This window comes from Ruditapes philippinarum, unplaced genomic scaffold (genome assembly GCF_026571515.1).
Source record: "Ruditapes philippinarum isolate M1 unplaced genomic scaffold, ASM2657151v2 ctg1580_1_1_1_1, whole genome shotgun sequence".
Taxonomy (NCBI): Eukaryota; Metazoa; Mollusca; class Bivalvia; order Venerida; family Veneridae; genus Ruditapes; species Ruditapes philippinarum.
In genome coordinates this window covers 117,119-138,344 of record NW_026860763.1, presented here as the reverse complement: position 1 = coordinate 138,344, position 21,226 = coordinate 117,119, and the positions used below count along the sequence as shown (strand labels likewise).

Sequence of the window (21,226 nt, the reverse complement as noted above, 5' to 3'; positions counted from 1 at the left end):
GCATGGAGGGATTTTAATGAAATTTCATAGAAATGTTCACCATTATGAGAAGCCATGTCACGCACATGAACTAGGTCTCTAGGTCAAAGGTCAAGGTCACACTTAGAGCTCATTAAAAATCGCTTGTCCGGAGCAAAACTTCCACATGCATAGAGGGATTTCAATATAACTTGGCACAAATGTTCACCATTGTGAGGCGGAGTGTCGTGCACAAAATTCAGGTCCCTGGAGCCAAGGTCAAGGTCACACATAGACGTCAAAGTTTAGATAAAAATATGAAGATGTGTATAGGGACGATTTAATCATCATTTATTGAGGGATTGTAACACAAATGGTCATTATCATGACTACGGCTGTGACACATGTACTTTAGGTCAATATATGCAAGGTCAAGGTAACTAAAGATGGTGAAATATCCAGATTTTGTCTGGAGCATATCTCCTACATGTATGGAAGAATTTTTATAATACTTTATGGAAATGTTCACCACCATGATATGTATTGCTCCATGTATGATCCAGGTCTCCAGGTCAAAGGTCAAGGTCACACTTAGAGCTCATTGAAAAACGCTTGTCCGGAGCAAAACTTCTACATTCATAGGGGAATTTCAATATAACTTGGCACAAATGTTCACCATTGTGAGGCTGAATGTCGCACGCAAAATTCAGATCCCTGCGACCAAAGTCAAGGTTACACATAGAGGACAAAGTTCAGATAAAAATTTGTAGATGTGTATAGGGACCATTAAGTCATCATTTATTGATGGATTGTAGCACAAATGGTAACTATCATGACTACAGGTGTGACACATTTAATTTAGGTTAATATTTGCAAGGTCAAGGTCACTGGAGATGATTAAATATCCAGATGTTGTCAGGAGCATATTTTCTACATGCATGGAGGAATTTTAATGTTACTTTATAGAATTGTTCACCACCATGAGACGTAGTGCCCTGCATATGAACCAAGTCTCTAGGTCAAAGGTGAAGGTCACAGGTAGAGCTCATAGAAAAACGCTTGTCTGGAGCAAAACTTCTACATGCATAGAGGGATTTCAATATAATTTGGCACAAATGTTCATCATTGTGGGGCTGAGTGCCGTGCATAAAATTCAGGTCCTGCGACCAAGGTCAATGTCACACATCCTGTGCATATCTTCCCTACTGATTTGTTTTAAGGTTCATTTAACAACACAGTGCCAAGAATAAAAACTTGCTTGCTAGATAACACTTATCCATAATGCCCCCATCTCCATCTAAAGCTTTTGTAAACGGGCGTATTTTGTGACTATGGCACCCTTGTTTCTAATTGCGATTATGTGAAACTTCAAAATGAAAGTGTGACCATGACCTTTGAGGTAGGGACGTGGTTCTTGGTCTTGATGTGGTAGACATTTATGCCAAGTTATTTAAAAATCCCTCAATGTATGACAATGTTACAGTGGGGACGCACAGATGGACAGACAGACAGACGGACGGACGGACAGACAGACAGACAGACGGTGCAATTTTAATATGCCTCCCTTCGGGGGCATAAAAGTATCTTAATGATAGGTAAGTAGGGAGAAGGAACTGTATTATTTCATCTTGTAGTCAGAGCCTCGTTCTGGTAATGAAGCGCTAAATCTTGCGCGACCAACATATTATTTAAAGATGGCGTCCAACTGGCCTCCAGCCCAGGTATTATCTGTTGTTTATTATCGGAGAAAAGAAAGGAAAGGAGTCAAAGATCAAAAGCATGTATCAAACATTTCATTGCAACATATTTCTTTTTTATCTGCTATGGGTTGATAAACGAGGTACGGTAATTAGCTAAGCACTTCTTCTATTTACATGGACCACGACTTTCGGTACGGAACCATTTAGCACTATCAATGACAAAAACAGATTTAATATGAGAAACAGTGTGTTTTTGTCATTTGTTATCTGTAAAGGGCCATTAAAGCCAGGCTACTGCGAAACGAAAGCATTATGTACGTAAAAGTAAGAAAGAAAACTCTTATTCGTTATAGGTGTTCATTAAGTCGCTGTGGTTAACATTTGAAGATCTATTAAAAAAATTTGTTATGCCATTTATAATTATGAATGAAAGGTAAACAAAAGTATAAAAATAATGATGACTGAAAATAGATATGCTAATTAATAAAGTTTTTCCATATCAAGTCTATTAATTGACTTATTTATGACATATTATTGATGATGGTGATGATGATGATGATGTTGTTGTTGTTGTTGTTGGTGGTGGTGGTGGTGGTGGTGGTGGTGGTGATGATGATGATGATGTTGTTGTTGTTGTTGGTGGTGGTGGTGATGATGATGATGATGATGAATTTCTTGTTATTGATAGTGCTCATTTAATAATTGATTATTTAGTTATAGTTATTGTTGTTGTTGATGACAACGACTGAATGTTCAGTATCGAAATAATAGCTAAAGCTAGTCCTTAGTTAATCGCTCGCAACTTCTTTGATGTATATGAAGTCTTGTTAGGTATGCAAATTGGTTGGACGCTATATTAGTCAATTTTCCTGCTAATATATATCAAATGTCAGCCATAGAATTTACGTTTGACATACAACGGTATGCCATTCCGCAAAAAAAAAACACATAATCGAACAATTGTTATTTCTCGTTGCTATGGAAATAGCACTTTCATGACTTCTTATGAATAATAAACCGTCGGTGCAATTTCAATATGCAGATTGGAAAAGACAAAGCTACTATTCTTGATCTATCATCAGACAATTTCAAAGAAATTTCTAATACATGTATTCAAACTGGTGTGCATTAAAACACATGTACACGTCTATAAATATATACGTTACACGAGAGTTTATGAATGTATATTGATTTAATCATAGCGTCATTATTAAAATATATCTAACAGAAAACATATTTAAATGTATTGAAAGCATGTATTTCACAGGCAGAAAGTATTAAAATTCGTTTGTCATAAAATTATTGCACTAGAAAGACTAGCTATACTGGTCTGAAATGACTTGATTTAAATCAAGTACAATAACATTCTTCGTAAAGAGAGTGCTCGAGATTTTCACGATTATGGCTTATCAGATGGCGGCGGTTGATATACAAAATGTTTCAATAACTTGTAAATGCAGATGGTTACATTTTCATTTCAGCTTATTTCTCAAGATATAAAAAAAAATCCTGTCAAATTTTAACTGCGTTATAACATTACACGATTCGGTAATATCTAGATTTTTTTCTGATAGGTGTGAAATGTTATGAATAATTCCAATGTTTGAAATTTCCATGACATAAAATGTGTATAGTAACTTTTTTGTCACAAAAACGCTTATTTTTACCAATATGTGATGTAATTAAAGATGACGTCTTTTTAGCAAAAGTTTGATCACAAATAAAATGGATTTGTGCTTGCCATTCTAAATTGATTCTTGGCTTTAATCAAGTCTAATTAAGCCGATGTTACTTTAAATTTAAATGTAAGATTTTTGTTGTGCCAGGGACATCTTTAAAGTTGACATTATTGCGTGCGGGCGAATACCTCGTGCAGCGAGTGCAAGGCATCGTACGCAGTTTCATTGTACATGTGTTTAATTCCACTAGGGAATCATCACGCTTTCATCTTCATTTCATTCACCTGAAAACTGTAATTTGTAATTAGTTGATTACTTGTATTGTGTGTGTGTGTGTGTGTGTGTGCGTGCGTGCGTGCGTGCGTGCGTGTGTGTGTGTGTGTGTTTTTAATCTCAAATTTACTTATGCTGACTATATATTGGACGGTTCATTTTTGGAATCACATTATAGAACCTGAACGATTGTCAATGGGGGGGGGGGGGGGGGTGATCACGCTGTCTGGCAGAGACATTTTATTTCAATAAAATGGAGCACGACCTATCATCCACAGAATTTCGATAATATTTCCGACTCATTTCCTGGTTTTATTCAACTAATTTCACATATCTGCTACGAATCCCTCGAGATTTTACATATGATACAATTAAACAACCACACAGACTCTAATTTAATGCTATAAAGATATGTTATTGCGTATTTTAAACAGATAAAAAATGGAATGAGAAAAATGACTCGCGTACGAATCCTTTGACGCTGCAATCATAATAGAACATTTAGACTTTATCAAACGCTACGAAAGCGCATTATCGACTTAGAGAGAAAATAAATGCAACAGAACTTGCATCTCATCACAGCAATTATGTTCCCCGCTGTTCTACTGCATTAGGAACATAATACTAGAACGTTATCCATATCATTTAGAATGCAAGCAGGAGATTTTTGAAGTTGCAACTTCGTAATGCTCTCAAACTCCTCAAGAAATGTTTAAAATTTATAGAAAAGGTAATTTTCAATCGTGTGTGGCGTGGTGACTAAAATGACCATAGTAAATTGCTACATTCCTGGAATGATTTCCGTTGTTCGTTTTATAACGTTGGAGTCTGTTTTCTTGATATAATTATTCATGATAAGAAGGTAATTAACAGAGTAATAGCGTGAAATACTGTCCGAGAAAAACGATCGCTTAAGTTGTTACCCAGATGGACCCGAGTTCAAGAATTTCGGGTTCAGCCAGGGGCATTTGATGTCAAGAAAAAGCACAAACGATGGGCTGCAAATGAGTTGTAAGAACCTATATACAACACAATAAAGACGTTATGGTTGAGAGGAATTTGGAGAGAAAAATGTAGGTGTTGTGTGGAAGCGGCACATTGTGTGGAAGCGACATAATTTTATTGTGTTTTTGAGTTTCTAATTCAAAGCACTTGAACACAGAGAAAGTCATTCCAAAATTTCATTTCTTAACTTCTACGCGATATGTAAGATGCAATTAATCAACATAAATGTTATGGCAGGCCATTCTGGTCAGAGATTGGCTCAGACAGGGTCTTTCAAATTTCTATTTGAAAGACCCTGGCTCAGATAATACACGATAACATTTGGACAATAGAAAATCTGACTTTTACAAGTACAAATGTTGCTGCAATGCAGCAATTGAGAAGCTCCGCGCAAAAAAATGCGCTCATTACAGATATTTTACCAAATTAATCCTACGCACAGGTCATGTTATATTCAGATTAAGTACTGTTTTAGATTTTTTCCGAATGTTTTGTTAACCATTTTTTGCATAATTATACTTATCTTATGCACTGTCCATAATTAAAAAGAGGGGGAAGATATTAAATATAAAAAATGCTTTCACTGATGCCTACCTGGTAAGGAAAGTAATTCCATTGAATACAAACAAGACTTACAACACTTGTAAATGTTATGTGACATGACTGTACTGTGTTCTGTTTGTGTCACTACTGTTGTCAGTATTATTTATTTATTATCCTCCATAATACATGAAGATTTGAACGACAATTACACAACCAGTTTTTAAATAACTACAGACAAAACAAGTATACAAATGTGATATATACATTACAAGACAGAATATAGATAAACAAATGCAATTAATCTATAAAATGTATACATTGGACAGCACAATTATATGATTTGCCCCTAACTGAAAAGTATAGCACTGAGTAAGAATAAAGACGGGAAAAAATGCTTGTATATGATTTAGACTTCCCTCTAAACCCTAGTGCGAAAACGAAACACTAGGAAATAGAGAGCAGGGAAAACAAATCTACAGTTTTTTAATTCAATGACATTTTTATGAAAACCAGACCAGTTCACTAGATAATCGAAATGTCATTTTCATAAAGAATATGAACGGTTACTGTTTAATTCACTACTGTAATAATCCAAGTTACACTGACTTGAACAATTCATTAAAAAAAATATTTTTAAGCATCGCTAAACGGAAAGTTCTGATGTTTGAAATGAATTATTTAACAAAATGATTTTAAATTCCTATAACTACTTAATTAATGGTAAATATCATTCATTTTTAAACTTAAATCTGCTATGCTACTGCTATAAATGGAATATGAAACAACTGTATAATACAGTCCAAATCGATACACTTTTGCAATTATTAATACATACAGTAAATTTGCAATTAAATGAAAAAGATATGTGCGAATATAATTTTCATGTTCATGTATAAATGCAAATTAAATATGCATAATTTATGATTATTTCTCTTATTCATACTGAAAGTAGAACACACTCCGGAATGAAAAAATGGGATGAATTTCAAAGAGACCAAATTCAGGATTTTTTTGTTTGTTATACACGCGTTACATGGTGATACAGTATTTATCAATATAATAGAAGACTGTTACCTGGATTTTAGGCAGGTATGAGGAAATGCACTAACATCATGTTCGTTCGTCAAAGATATAAAAGCTATTTGACATCGGTGATATATTAAAAAAAAACTATTGTTAATTGATTTATTGGGAAATCAATATACTTTTTTGTTGAATTGCTTTAAAACCATTCATAAAAAACATTACACTTCATGTTCAAACTTCAGATCAAAGTTTCTGTTGTTATCAATGATGCTATCTGCTTAATGAGGGTCCATCCGCTCGTAAGGCCACAAAATGCAGCTTTCGCTGTCGAGTACGGACCCCGGACATGTCACCAGTCATACCCTTAAAGCACAAAGTGGTATGCAATAAAAAATGATGCTAATGAAATGTAACCTTATATACTAAAGTTTAATTATTTCAAAACAACCAATATATCAACATGTTATTATTAAACATTTAATTTCATAAATATAAATTAAGAATAATTATTAAAAGCAAAATTATTAAAGTCTTATGCCTGAAATCTTCTTTCAATCACTAATATGCATCGTCGGATACCCACGATTGATAAACATGTCACATAACATGCAATGATAATGGTTCGGCCGTGGGTATCCGACGATGCTAATATGCTGTGTGTGTAAATGTAATTCAAAATTTAACAAATTATAATTTCATGTACTACTAAAAAAGGGAAATAACAAATTTATAACCTAAGTGTCAAAATCAGATCATTTATAGCTAATTCATGAACAGCAGAACTGCTTTCCGGTTCTCATTCATTAATTTGACATGTTGCGAATCACCGAAGGGGAAACCAATATAGAAATCGAAAGGAGTTCTTAAATGCGGATTTATTTTTAGCTGTAAATCGAAGGGATTAATTGATCAAATCTGGGCCCATGGACAAAAAAAATAGTAAACACAAATATGACCAGCTCTGGGGTGTTCCAGACCAGCTTTAAAGACGGTGAAGTCTGTTCAACATACACGATGTGAAAACTACTATGTGAAATAGGAGTGCTCAGAGTCACCCCTAGGAATAATCATAACTTTAGTCTTAAGTTTGCATTAGGACTTTTCTTGAAACGCAGTTTTACCACAGATTTGCACTTAAGACTAAGATCGGTCCTAAATTTCTTTATGAAACGCACCTCTGGTATAGAAGTTACTTTAGGCGAGAGCATAGCTTTATGCAACCCTCACTTTATTATTTTCAAATAATACCCTATGACATAAAAGTCAATTTATTAAAAAGAAAAATTATACTGGATAATATAAAACTAGAACTAGCGCTGAATGCGATTCATACCCCCACCAATGTCCTTGACAGAAGAGGACTTGGAAAGGTGATAAAGGGAATAACTTTAGTGGCACAAATACATATACATAACAAGAGCGATCAGTGATCACATGTGTCGCCTCATGATGGCCAATTTCATGTTGGGACAAGTTTTGTGATAGACGGACAGACAGAACGGGGACAGTGCCACAACTAGACTTTGGTACTGATTCATTCCTGTAAAGTTTTGGATAAAATTGCACCAGTCAGTTATGAGGAGTAGTCCGGACATGTTTTGTGACGGACGGACAGACAGACAGACAGACGACGGAGAAGTGATCCCTATATGTCGCCACTACTTTCCGTAGAGGGCGACACAAAGAAATTACTCTGGTGAAAAAAAGACAAAATTGTACAGGTAATAGTAAAAATATTATATTTTCAAATGATGTTCGAATAAGTTACAAATAACCTTTCATTTTTCTAATTAACTAAACATTTTAAAGTCAATTTTTGACCTTCAAGTGTGGCCTTGACCTAAGCTGGCAACAAGGGTAAGATGGGTTTCTGCACATTACCCAGTTGGGCAATGAACATTTGAGAAAGTTTTGAAGAAAAATTCTTCAATTACGTATAAATTTTATTAGAAGGACCGACATATTGCCTAATATTTGATTGTAATGTAAATTTGAAGACTTAAAAAGGGGCAATAACTTTGTTAAAATGCAAACAGAGTTATGAAACTTGACCTACACATTTCATTTGTGACACTTCATATACATTTTAAATTTTCAAGCAAATACCTTTTCTAGTTTCAGAAGTATTCAAAATTTAAATTTAAAAATATTTTCTAAGTCAATTTTTTGACCCCTTCAAGATGCTAAAACCTTGACCTTAAAGCCGCGCCAAAAGGCTGACATGGGTTCTGCGACATCCCCTTGTTGAGGTTGAACATTTGAGCAAGATTGAAAAAAAAAATTCAATAAGGCACATGTAGGGACTTACGAGCGGACACGACATACTGTCTAATATTTGATTGTTGATATTTGACCTTCAACTGTGACCTTTGACCTTAGCTGACACATGGGCAACATGGGTTCTGCCCATCCCCTTTGAGGTGAACATTTGAGCCAAAGTTTGAAGAAAATCTTTCAATTTAGTGTAGGACTTACAGAGCGGGACACGACATACTGTCTAATATTTTGATTGTTCGATATTTGACCTTCAATTGTTGACCTTGACCCTTGAGGCTGACACATGGGCAACATGGGTTCTGCACATCCCCTTGTTGAGATGAACATTTGAGCCAAGTTTGAAGAAAATCCTTTCAATTGTATAGGATTTATAGAGCGGGACACGAAAATGGAGAGGACGGACGGACGCGACAAAAGCGAAAATCCATTTTATAGCCCCCCCCCCCCCACCCCCCAACATTTTGTGGTGGCGATATAATAAAGATTAAATGATTTTGAAAAAACAAGTAAAAATCACTCCACAGACGTTTTCAAAATCATTTTAGTTCAAAAATTTTAAACTTATAGCTTGTAGATTTAGAGACTTTGGCATAGGGCGACCCTTGTTTCGTTCAATCGGTACATCTTTTGTATAAGACTAGGTCGCAAAATTTCCGATTCATTTCTGAGGGTTTTCTTTTTTCTTTTTTTTTTTTATTTGAAGCAAATTCATCTTGTTTTTATTTCATCCATTATAATTAAGCATACTTGTCATTTTTTAAATCTCGTTAAGGGCAAAAAAAGACGTACAATTTTTACATTTACTGCTAGTTAGCTAATAAAAGTAACAAAGAAACTTTTGAACCCCTTGTCCTATGCGAATTTTCCCCATAGTAGTTTTCAATCGTGTATGTTGAACAGACTTCCACCTTCTTTAAAGCTGGTCATAAAGTCAGATTTTCTATTGTTCAAATGTTATCGTGTATTATTTCTGAGCCAATCTCTGACCAGAAAATGGCTTGCCATAACATTTATGTTGATTAATTGCATCTTACATATCGCGTAGAAGTTAAGAAATGAAATTTTGGAATGCGACCTTTTTCTGTGTTCATGAAACTCAAAAACACAATGTGCCGCTTCCACACAATGTGCCGCTTCCACACAACACCTACATTTTTCTCTCCAAATTCCTCTGAACCATGACGTCTTTATTGTTTGTATATAGGTTCTTACAACTCATTTGCAGCCCGTCGTTTGTGCTTTTTCAAATGCCCCTGGTTAAACCCGAAATTTTTGAACTCGGGTCCATCTGGGTAACAACTTTTTCTGTACGAAATCTGCTGTGGTCATAGTATTATTTTTACAATAGGTTTATCTCTTAGATTTGGTTTGCTACTGTATTGCTAATCATGGTCATGCAACTACATAGTTAGGTGAAGAAGCAGGCGCTTTTTTTGGTTGATTCTATTATGTTTTGTTTAGGGGGTGAGTTGTCATACACAAATTTACAATTTATATGCATTTATTTTTTCCAATGATTGTTATTATCTTAAATGCTTCTGGGATTATTGTTTTATCAATTCATTTGTAAATAAGATTGTTAAATAGAGGATATTTGTTTGTTTGTGTGTAAGATGAAATTTTATTTCATCGAGTCGGCTTTAAAAACAGTATTCTCACGAGTGGCGTAGCCACGAGTGAGAATACTGTTTTTTAAAGTTCACGAGATGAAATAAAATTACATCTTACACAACAAACAGACAAATTTTCTTTTTATTTTATGCTTTAAAAAAAAGTTAAAACGACATTTCCATAATTTTAAACGTTAATATTAAAATCTGTTTCCCCCATTGAGAGCCCCATTCAGAGGGAATTTCTCATTAAAAACAAGAAGTCTTGAGCTGAGAAATAAGTCCGCCAATCAAGGTTAAATGACGGTGATATTTATTCATTTTATTAAAAAAAATATGAATGATCGCTTTTTTTTAAATAATAAAAACAAACAATTCTTGTAGGAGAAAAAAGTCCAACCATCCATCCATATTTCTGTTACTTACTGCGAATTTATATAAGACCTGGCTTTGTAAAATGTAAGCGGCAGCCATTTTTTTAAAGTTGTGTATTTCATGGGAGGAAAATAATTGTGTAGATTCAGAAGGATATAATTTGGATTTGTTAGTCATACACCTTTTTTAAAAGAAAGAAAACTTATTTGAGGATTGTAACAGACAAAAAATAAGTGTTTGACAGAAGTTGAAAAACATTTCAGAAAAGGAGCTAGGGAAAATGGAAAACTTGGAAGCTTGCTTAAGGCATTGTAAGAACGCTGGGTTGTTTTACTTATTTTACGAGTGATGGCTGTCAATGCTTTTCAATTTTTCATAAAGCATACGGCAGTTATTGCTCGTAGGATACTTTAATATGCCCAAATGTCATCAAGAGCAGTTTAGCATGGGGAAGGAATGTATTTTTCAGACTGTAAAAACGAAACAAAAAAATTAAGAGACGAAATTTGTGATTGGAATTTGAAGGAATAGAAGTAAGTTTTCTCTCTTTATTACTTTTGACATTTAAGTTATTTATCTATTTCAGCTTTGCTATTTTTTTAACAGCCTGATATTGTCAGAATTGTCAGTAAAAATAAAATTGAGGTACCACATGGGGAAAATCTTAAAAAAGTAGTTTTGTCATTGAAAAAAGTGAAATTATATTTTGATAATTTTCACTGTGAAATTATCAAATATAATTTTCACGGATAAATCAGTAATCCACTGAAAAGCATAAAATAAATGTCTATTAACGGAATAATTTTAATGAACACGAAATTAGTTCACACCTTTATGTGTATTGATAACGTGATGGTTTGTAATTAAGCCAATGAAAACACATCAATATTATTACAATCAGGCAGAGAAAAGGTGTGCAAAGAGAAAATCGATAATCTTTATGTAGCAAACAAACTTTGAATTGCAAGTATTTTTTCATATCTTTTCGGCAGGATAAACTGTCCGAGGAGGGCCAGGCATTTTTGTATCGTAAAATGGCTGCCATTTACAGTATCAAGTGATTATCCCAAGCACCACCGCGACTTTGCGCGGGAATTTTAATTATAGCTAACCTCGGCGCGTCGCATAGGATGGAAAATACCTTTTTCATATTTTATTGTAATAAATATTTACAAACTGTGTCTTTCGTTTTTTTTATCAATATATAACCAATAATGATGTTAATATGAATAAATAATAATATCTCAAATCTGTGACTATGATTTACAATGAAATTCTACCTTAAGTGTATTAAAAAGGTTTTTTAATTTCCTGTAATTTTATTTTGTGATTATGCTTCAAAGCAGTCAATTGACCGTGAATTTTCTTTTCATATTTTGATTTTCTTGAAATCATTTTTCTCATCTGAAGGCATGCAACTTTAATAATTATGATGATACATTAATTACATTCCATGAAAATGTTTAAAGATATAAAATATCTCATGACATGTTTGTTCATTTTACATTACACCTTTAATTCAGCAAACATAAAGTCTTCACAAAAAGTAGTATGCAATCGTACCTATATTACATACGAATGTATGTAATATTTTTCTTGTTTAAAAGCGATCGTTTTTCTCTTTTGCGACATTTAATCAGTCTATGATAATTAAAAGCACTGGAAAAGTAAGTAAGTTCTCAGAATAACTTATAGAAATGATAACGATGAAGTCGATGGACTCACTGATCAAACTGAACCTCACAGGCTTATCATTCCGTCAAAAGTATGCCATTACCGACAAAAACTCGAGTACTATTCAGAATGATCCTTCAGGAGGCGTAAATGGTCTCCAGAAACAACGCGCAGACTGAAGAGTACCAATAAATTGAGAAAACAATTAGGTAGTACCATCAACCTGTCACATGATAAGATCTAAAGATTTGTTACCCGTCTGGTGCCACGCTCAAACAAAGACTTATAATTCGGACACCTTTGTTTTCTGGATGGAAAAAAACGTGCGATCCTAAGTACTGATATGATATCATAAATCAAACGTGAACATAATTTCATTAATAACATTATCTCCCATAAATTTTAGGGAGAAAATAAAAAGACTGGTTTAGGTAAATATTCTGGTTATTTTTATAAACGCTCATATTTTCTGCTATGAACCAAATTAGTTATTTCAGTACTATTTAACATACTTTTAAACATATATCTAGCAGTTTTCAGTGACAATTCAGTGCCAAATATAAGAAAGTTTACTTACGATTAAATTGTATTTTTAACTGCAGAATAGATAATAGACACTGCATATAAGTTGTTTCATAGAGTTCAACGCGAGAATTACGTGCTAATACTACTGTCAATATTATTTATTCATTGTTCGTTTAGGTGTTGTTCTTTTTTTTTTTATTTTTTTTTTATTTTGCTCCTCTAATTTGTATAATGCTAGTGAAAACCACGGGAACTGTATTATTCGGCTTTGTACTTCTTTGTTCGACGAAAGGTGACTTATACCCTAACTCGATCCAAATAATTTTAATAATTGAATACCTTTGTCAGTAGCAGCGACAGATGTCACGTTACCACTTTCATCTCCACTTTGTCGCATACATCCAAATCCCCCACAAGTTACGCTTCATAGATGATCAAAACGCCGTCTGCTAACCCAAGTTAAATTCTATAATTGTTGTACATGTTGCTTGGTTATAGATGTAATTATTCATATTAATACAGTTGATAAATCATCAAACAAAACTTCTTTATTTCTTCATAAATTAAAAAAGGTAAGCTTTGTTTTAATACAATAACATGATTTATAGATTGTTTCAAGAATTTCAAAAATGTGAGAATTCGAAATAAGTTAATAATGAATCATACAGTAATTTACTAGTGTGTAATATTCTGGGTGTGACTAATTTGGCTAAATTACAACATCAGTCATATCTATACACACTTCTCTCTGACATAAGGGAGGAAAATATTGGTAAAGGTAGCTGCCAAATATGCTGAGTATTGTTTGTACAGTACATACATCCTGTAAGCGAGAGTAAAATTTCTAAGTGTTTCATAGCAGTAAAATTGTAGTCATTACAGAAATGCACGATGCGCGTGAATTTTAGGCACAGATTGTTTGACGAATGACACCTCTCTAAAAAAAATCATAGTCTTTTTGAAATGTCCAATAGCTTTCTGACATAAAAATAAGGAATGAAGTATGGCGAATTAGAGGACTTTCTATGCCAACTATTGTTTTCGTACAGTACATACAGTCTGTAAGTATTAAAGTGTTTGATAACATTAAAACGTAGACATTACACAAATGTTCGATGTACGTAAAATTTAATAATTTTAAATGACACCTCCAAAAAGATGAGATATCATCGGTACTCCTAGAATTTAAGTAGGTGGTGTAAAATTATGGAGGTTATAGGTAAGAACCCCACAACCTCTCGTAGACATTGTAGGATTCCAAACTCCTCACAGCGGTTACGTCCACGCTTTGCTACTTTAAACCACTGCCACCACTGAAATCACGTGATGATAGTTTGTATCATGTGACAAAAACATGGCGGCCAGTTTCAGAACGCCAAGGATCCATATCAAACTGGCAGATTTATAATTACATCCTTACCAGACAAAATAAGTTCAAGACACACAATTTGTTATCAACTTTAAAAACAAGTGCCGGATCAAATCTTTTTGTGCAATCGTTCAATAAACTGTTTATATTCTGCCATTGTTTACTGGTTGTTACTATGCATACGGTGTCACAGTGAAAATATCTTTCGTTATGTTTACAAAATAATTTTTAAACGTATAATTTTTTACTTTCTTGTACATTAAGCATAACTTTTTAACGAAAGAAAACTAAAATGATATGAAGTATTCTATTTTAAAATTAAAAGTGAAAAAAATATATCCGGCTATATTCGACCGAATTTACTTGTGGTGGCAGTGGTTACTGTACTGATCAGGGGAAGTAACCGCTGCGAGGAGTTTGTGTAGGATCCTGTAGCGATGTTTTGGGGTTCACTCAATCTATAGTTCGCTTATAACTAAGCGGCTGCTTAATAATATAGTTTAATACAATGATATGAACTCTTGTTACTTCACCGTGGGTGTTTACAAGTTATGAAACATATTTTACTGGTTACGTACATAAAATATATCCGTTATTTACATATTATATACCCGTTATTTACATATTATATATTCGTTATTTACATATTATATATCCGTTATTTACATATTATATATTCGTTATTTACATATTATATACCCGTTATTTACATATTATATATTCGTTATTTACATATTATATATTCGTTATTTACATATTATATATTCGTTATTTACATATTATATATTCGTTATTTACATATTATATATTCGTTATTTAACATATTATATATTCGTTATTTACATATTATGTATTCGTTATTTACATATTATATATTCGTTATTTACATATTATATATCCGTTATTTACATGTTATATATCCGTTATTTACATATTATATATTCGTTATTTACATATTATATATTCGTTATTTACGTATTATATATCCGTTATTTACATATTATATATTCGGGTTATTTCAAATTATATATTCGTTATTTAACGTATAACATTGGGTAGTACATTAGAGAGATATTTATGAAAAGGTTTAATATGGCCCCAATGAGTGAAAAATTCATTAGCTTTTATTTAACAAGATAGTTACCACACCTTGCTGTATAAATTGACAAATAGTGATGATATATCGAGATTGATATTACCCCACCCATCTTAAATTAATATCCCATATATATCTAAAATCTAATGATGCATCATTTTAAAATAGAAGACAAAGAATTTAGCCTACATTTTTTGTGTTTAATCTTGGTCAAAATTACAGGAAATAACTAAATTCGTACGATATGTGAGTAATGCCAGGAATAATGGGCGATCTATGGTAGGCCAAATTAACGGGGCCATAATTAATGTTGTATAGATGACCCCAACATCACCAGTGCTATGATTAATTATATAACGAATACAACGTTTTGTCGATTATTGTTTGTAAGTACGGCTAGTGAGATTGTTTCTGTTACAGTTTATGATTTGCCGCAGATACTTCTGTGATGTATATTTAATTATTGCCCCCCTGTAACGATACACAAGCATTCTTTATATAATAATAAAAATCATGCAATTATTCATTTGTTATTGTTATTTTTTCTCGCTATTGTAAACAGTTGCATATCAAAGAATATAAAATATCCATGGTCGTATTAACGTAATTTCAGATTTCCCATATTATAGAAAGAGAAAATAAATAAAAATTAAATAATAAGGAAAAGAAATAAAGTACATAATATGATACTTGGTAGTCATTAAATAAACATTAGAGATCTTTACACCATATCGTACAGACACACGGGCAGGTGCGATAATTGGTGATAACAGCGGTGTATTTCACTCTTCGGTATTCTGATCTGTTACCAATCGAACTTTCGTTTTCGTGGTTTATCAGCGAAAGGTCGGACTGAACGGTTTATAATTGCGTTGTCCGTCAAAGTGTATTGTAACCATGACAAATCGCCGTCAAATAATACACATTGGGACCCTGAACCCATGCGACTTCAAACGAAACAAAGGTATCGAATTCGGTTATCCATAAGGAACTGCGGATTCTCACCTCGGTATGTGTCAAATTTAACCACAGGGTAGTCAATCTTACGTTTTCAAAAGAGCAATTACTCTCAAATTATCTAAGGCCTATGTAAATTTGTCCGATATTTATCATATTACCGAGTAAATAACATAAGTCAACATCATATTTATTTAGGATGCGCTACTGTCGTTTAAGAATAATGGTGTAAAAATAAATTGCTAAAAGCAAATAGCGCACGTTGATGAAAATGTTCTTAAACGGCACAAAGAAAGTACAAAAGCTGTTGTTTTTTTGTCAAAGACAGTAAAATCTGTTAAACTGAAAAGATATCTTGAGAAAGAAAGATAACTTGTGTCTAAACCATATTTTTTCAGCATTGAATCGTTAAGTATGCTCAATGAAATGAAATTTTTCTAACGCTACCATTTTACGGTCATTAATTTTTGAAGGCCTTCCTGTAGTTCATATGTTTGGACATGAAACATTTATGTACTATTGAGACAGGTCGTGATGTACAACGTTACAAAATGTACATAGCGTTGAATGGCACTTACATTTCCCTCCCTGTCAAAGGTTAGACTAATGTCGGGTCCATTTATGAAAAATGTCAAAGGACAAACCATCATGATGAGCGTCGTTAAAGGGTCACATGATCGTAATTTTGACGGTCACATTTCGTATAATAGCTATACATCGCCTTTATATGTTTTTTTTCCAGTCGTATCTGGAACTTTTAATATACCATTTGTTCAGTCCCAGGGCATTTCATAAAACATGATTGTTTAACTGCATAGTTCAGAAGCTTTTTAAGGGGAAGTTTAGAATTAAATAAGGAACAAACGTGACTATTTCACGAGTTAATTATCTGAATGAACACCATACTTTTTCTAAAGTAAAACTTAATTAAAGTTTTAATTCGAATTTAATTATTGTTTGAACATTAAAAGTGGTTTATCGACTGTAACATTTTATTGAGTGTCATAGAGTGCACAAACTGATGAGACTTTTCAAGAACACAAGGTCTTGAGCCGTTATAGCTTTGTTGTTACCTTCAATCATTTATTCTTTACAGCACGATAAGTTTACACCTAGGCTCACTCATGTGTTCACTAAACATTCCTGTTAACGCGGGAAAATAATCTGCAGAACCAAGGTGTTCCGAGTGCAATTCAATTGTAGCATCTCGACGATAGCGGACGGCACATGGGTAAACCTGCTGGTTTTACCCCGCTGAATCTTTAATATCGTGATAAATCTAGAAATAAAATTTGAGGCAACTGAAACAACCGCCGTCATTATAATGCACAATATTACATGACATTCTTTCAATTCTGGGATAAAAATAGACTGCTACAAATAGTGGGGATAGAAAGTTGGCACAAATTTATATCATTTACGCTGAACTCTCGAAAATGTCGGTTTAATGTGAGAAACACATGTTTCAAGTTAAAGACACAACTTATTGTAAATAACTACTATGTTAAACAACAATAATAATACAGTTTGCACTTACATTATAAAGTTCTGTGCTTAAATGTGATAATAAATCTGACTATAATGTGAAACGTTGATACCATGACAAAATATAGAAAGAAGTGTCCCATGTAATACCATTGTTTCGTACCATTGCACAAGATCCTTTCCCCACCCCCTCACACAGCTGGTAAAATTGTGCTTGATAATTTACTGACCATCTCAACTTCTCCCCCACTCCTTAATTGGTTAAACTGTTCACCATTATTCATAGATCAGGGAAATAGGCAGCCAGAAGGAAAAAAAGAAAGAAAAATTGGGAGATAAAAAACGGAATAAATAAGTCCATGACTCACGTGAAAATAAGACTAGACTAACAGAAATCTTTTGTTCAGTTATCCGCGATAGTAACATCATCCGAATAGGGAACGATCTGAGATCAGCATCGTATACGTCACTGATAAGAGACCTGTTCTAAAAATAGCCACATATCGATAACTTTCGGACAAGGAAACTGGTTAATCTACATGTAGATTATACAACATGTAATGGTTACGAATACTTTTATTCACATTTCTCTCAATGGAAATGATGTTCCTGGAGTTATACTTGCGTAAAGCATGATTGAGATGGTTTAAAACCATCAGGAAAATAAAGATGATAGGCAATACTTTCTCTGCATGTCAATTTGAGAAAAATGCCGGCGCTTGGCAATTTGTTTTTGTTTCACTGTTTATCAAAATTAGAAATGGTGATATGATATGGTATGATTTTAAGAAATTGGGACTAAAAATGAAAAAGTATCTTTCTGTACCAGATATACCGTACAAAATTTTGTTTATATGTAAAATACGCAGATTGGAGAAGTCATGAATCTATCCACCAAAGTGCTACGAGTATTAGATTAATGACTATAATATCTTAAATTAATTCTTTAATAATTTTAGAATACGCAAAACTCTGCATTTTTCCTATTTTACCTAATAAAAAATGCCGATTCTAGTAGTTACTTTATCAGAAATAATGTATACGTACATGCATGCTTGCATGTATATTTAAACTGAATTGACAATTGAGGTCCGTGATTTAACATACATTGTTTACGTATAGACAATGAAATACATTTGTTTTTTATTTTATGTCTCACACAAAATATGTGTTGTTAAAATCATCGCCAATTTAGAATTACTGGTGCATTTGGTAAACTTCGCCTCATCAATCAAAAGAGTCAAACTTTTTTTCTGCCTGATTGTCAAAAACCGTTTTATTGACAAATATAGAGGCCAGAGCAGATTGTGACATATGTTTAAATTTAACTTTTCAAAAGTACAGTGTGTAGTTGTCCATTTTCTTTTCACACTAAATTCCATTTCCGACTTGTTTGCATTCTTCAATTTCTTAAAATATTGCATGTAAACAAAGTAAATATACGCTGATTAACATCATGTATAGTGTGAACTCCCTAATCCCTTGTCCGAAAGTCAGTACAGGTGATTTAGTGGTGATAAGGTAAAATCTATTTTTAGAACAGTGTTACCTTCAGATCGAAGGCTATTTGATCACTGTAGCGAGACGGAAATCGATTTTAATTGTCATACTTTTTTTCTTCACAGTCTGCTACAATAGATTAATCAATTCGCAAACACGCTATTAATACATATAGAATAACATGTGGCGCCCGATAAAACAGTTATTCAGCGATACCAAGATTACATGGTTATGTTTCACGTGTTGAAGGTAAAAAACCACATCACTGATATTAAATGAATGACAGAAGCGATAGATGATGTTGTCGTTGTTCGTTATTATAAGCATGTATTTATCTATTGTCTATAACACTTCAATTTCAACAATGTAATATCCTTAAATAAGTTTATACATTTACATGTATAAATTTCTAAGAAGGATATTATTTACATCCGTTCATTGAATAAGTACACTTATTACTAGTGTAAGTGTTAATCAATCTACACAACACTACAGGAAAATTCAATCGACTATAATTTTGTAAACAAAAATCTACTATACTGTCTTATTGATATACATTTAGTATCACCATACAAAAAAGTTCAACACTATTTGATTTTCATCTAATTGAAAATACATACAACTACAGTACATATTCACGACGTTTCACTACTTAAATGGATACATACAGTTCCTACCGAGGAATTAAATTGTCTCATTTTAAGTAATTATGGACACGATAGTGGGGAAATTGGTACACATTATTGTTATATGATATTCAAAATGCATTTAGTCCTTAAAAGTCCGTTATACAAATAATAAAACTCATTATGACTGTTTTATATGTACAGTAGTTCAGTGAGATACGAGATATATCAGTTATATCTCACTTTACGCTACGCCAACACTTCTCCAACTCAGTTCAAATAAGGCACGTGTCTATATTTGACACCTATCATTTTGAGGTGTACATGTACAATAATTTAGGTCAAGACAAATTTTAAAAGGATTCAATATAGAGATAATAATGATAAACTGTACACAAATAGCCTCCAGTCATCGTAAAATATTACGATACTATACATGTACAAAATAATAAAACATGACTGCAAAGTATAGAATGTGACAGTTTAGAAACTGTTTCCTACAACAGAGGAGTTGTAATATTACATCCAATACATCAGTTAATTAACCCATAATGTCATTTACAACAATATTCAAATTAATGAAAGTCACAGTTTTAAACATTCGAGTACGTGTGCAAATACACATATAAAGCATGTGACTTACATGTTAATAATCTATATGAAAACTAAAAATACACACTAAATAACTGACATTAGCTGATTTTTATTTCTTAATATACATGTATTCATAGAAATTTGTCTTGACCTATATAATTATATTATATTAAAAATTAACATACCCATTCCAGCGATGTAGATTGTTTTCGGCACAGGTCCTCCCTTATAAGTGCACAGGACATTAAATTCCACTGTGTGAACACCATCTTTTCCTTTAAATGGATAATCCCCTTGCACCGTACGGACTACTTCACCAAAAACAACAACTTTAGAATAATACACTTTCCGGTCATCAGTTTCAAATTCATGTCCCGTCTCAATCGCACGTGCACCAGGCTCGAGTTTGGAACATCCTAATACGGTCGACACGAGATATAGGAATCCTAACAAAACGATTGAACAAATTCTGCGTTCCATTTCTTTTCTTTATTCTATGTCTTAGCCTTATATCTAACAGAATCACTCCGTTTAGTGAAATTGAAAGATCATATATGAAATTTGATAGCGTAAATAGATATCAATATCTCTAACTTGTAAAACGTAGAAAAGAAAATTGCAACACCGCTCAATATTATCGGTATTAAATATTACAATATCCTTTCCCAAACAGTGGTATTATATTCGCCGTGGCACAATTTTGTAACTCCGTGTCACGTCGCGGACTAACTAACGGAAAATGAAAGTTTTCTGCTCTACCAAAGAACATCTATTTTTAGCTCTGCTGCGCTGTTTAGAAACACAGCGGTCGCATCAAACGTTTTACCAATAGTCCTATACCATGAATCATGTTTCAATTCTTAATAGTATTGTTCCCAGGGCAACTATTTCTCTCTCGGGTTTTTGTGGATAGTTCCGTATCGGGATAGATGTAAACACGACAAAAGTCAACAC

The 21,226-nt window shown here is 33.1% G+C and overlaps 1 protein-coding gene across 1 annotated transcript in view; it reads right to left on the bottom strand.

Annotated features, from left to right (window-relative positions):
* Positions 1–21,021, bottom strand: part of LOC132713325 (uncharacterized) — a 72,010-nt gene extending 50,989 nt beyond the window's left edge. Inside the window, exon 1 of the mRNA XM_060695873.1 lies at positions 20,458–21,021. Coding sequence (XP_060551856.1) covers positions 20,458–20,752 — 295 coding nt within the window. The 5' untranslated portion in view covers positions 20,753–21,021. The remainder of the gene's footprint in view (positions 1–20,457) is intronic.
* Positions 21,022–21,226: the final 205 nt, after the last annotated feature.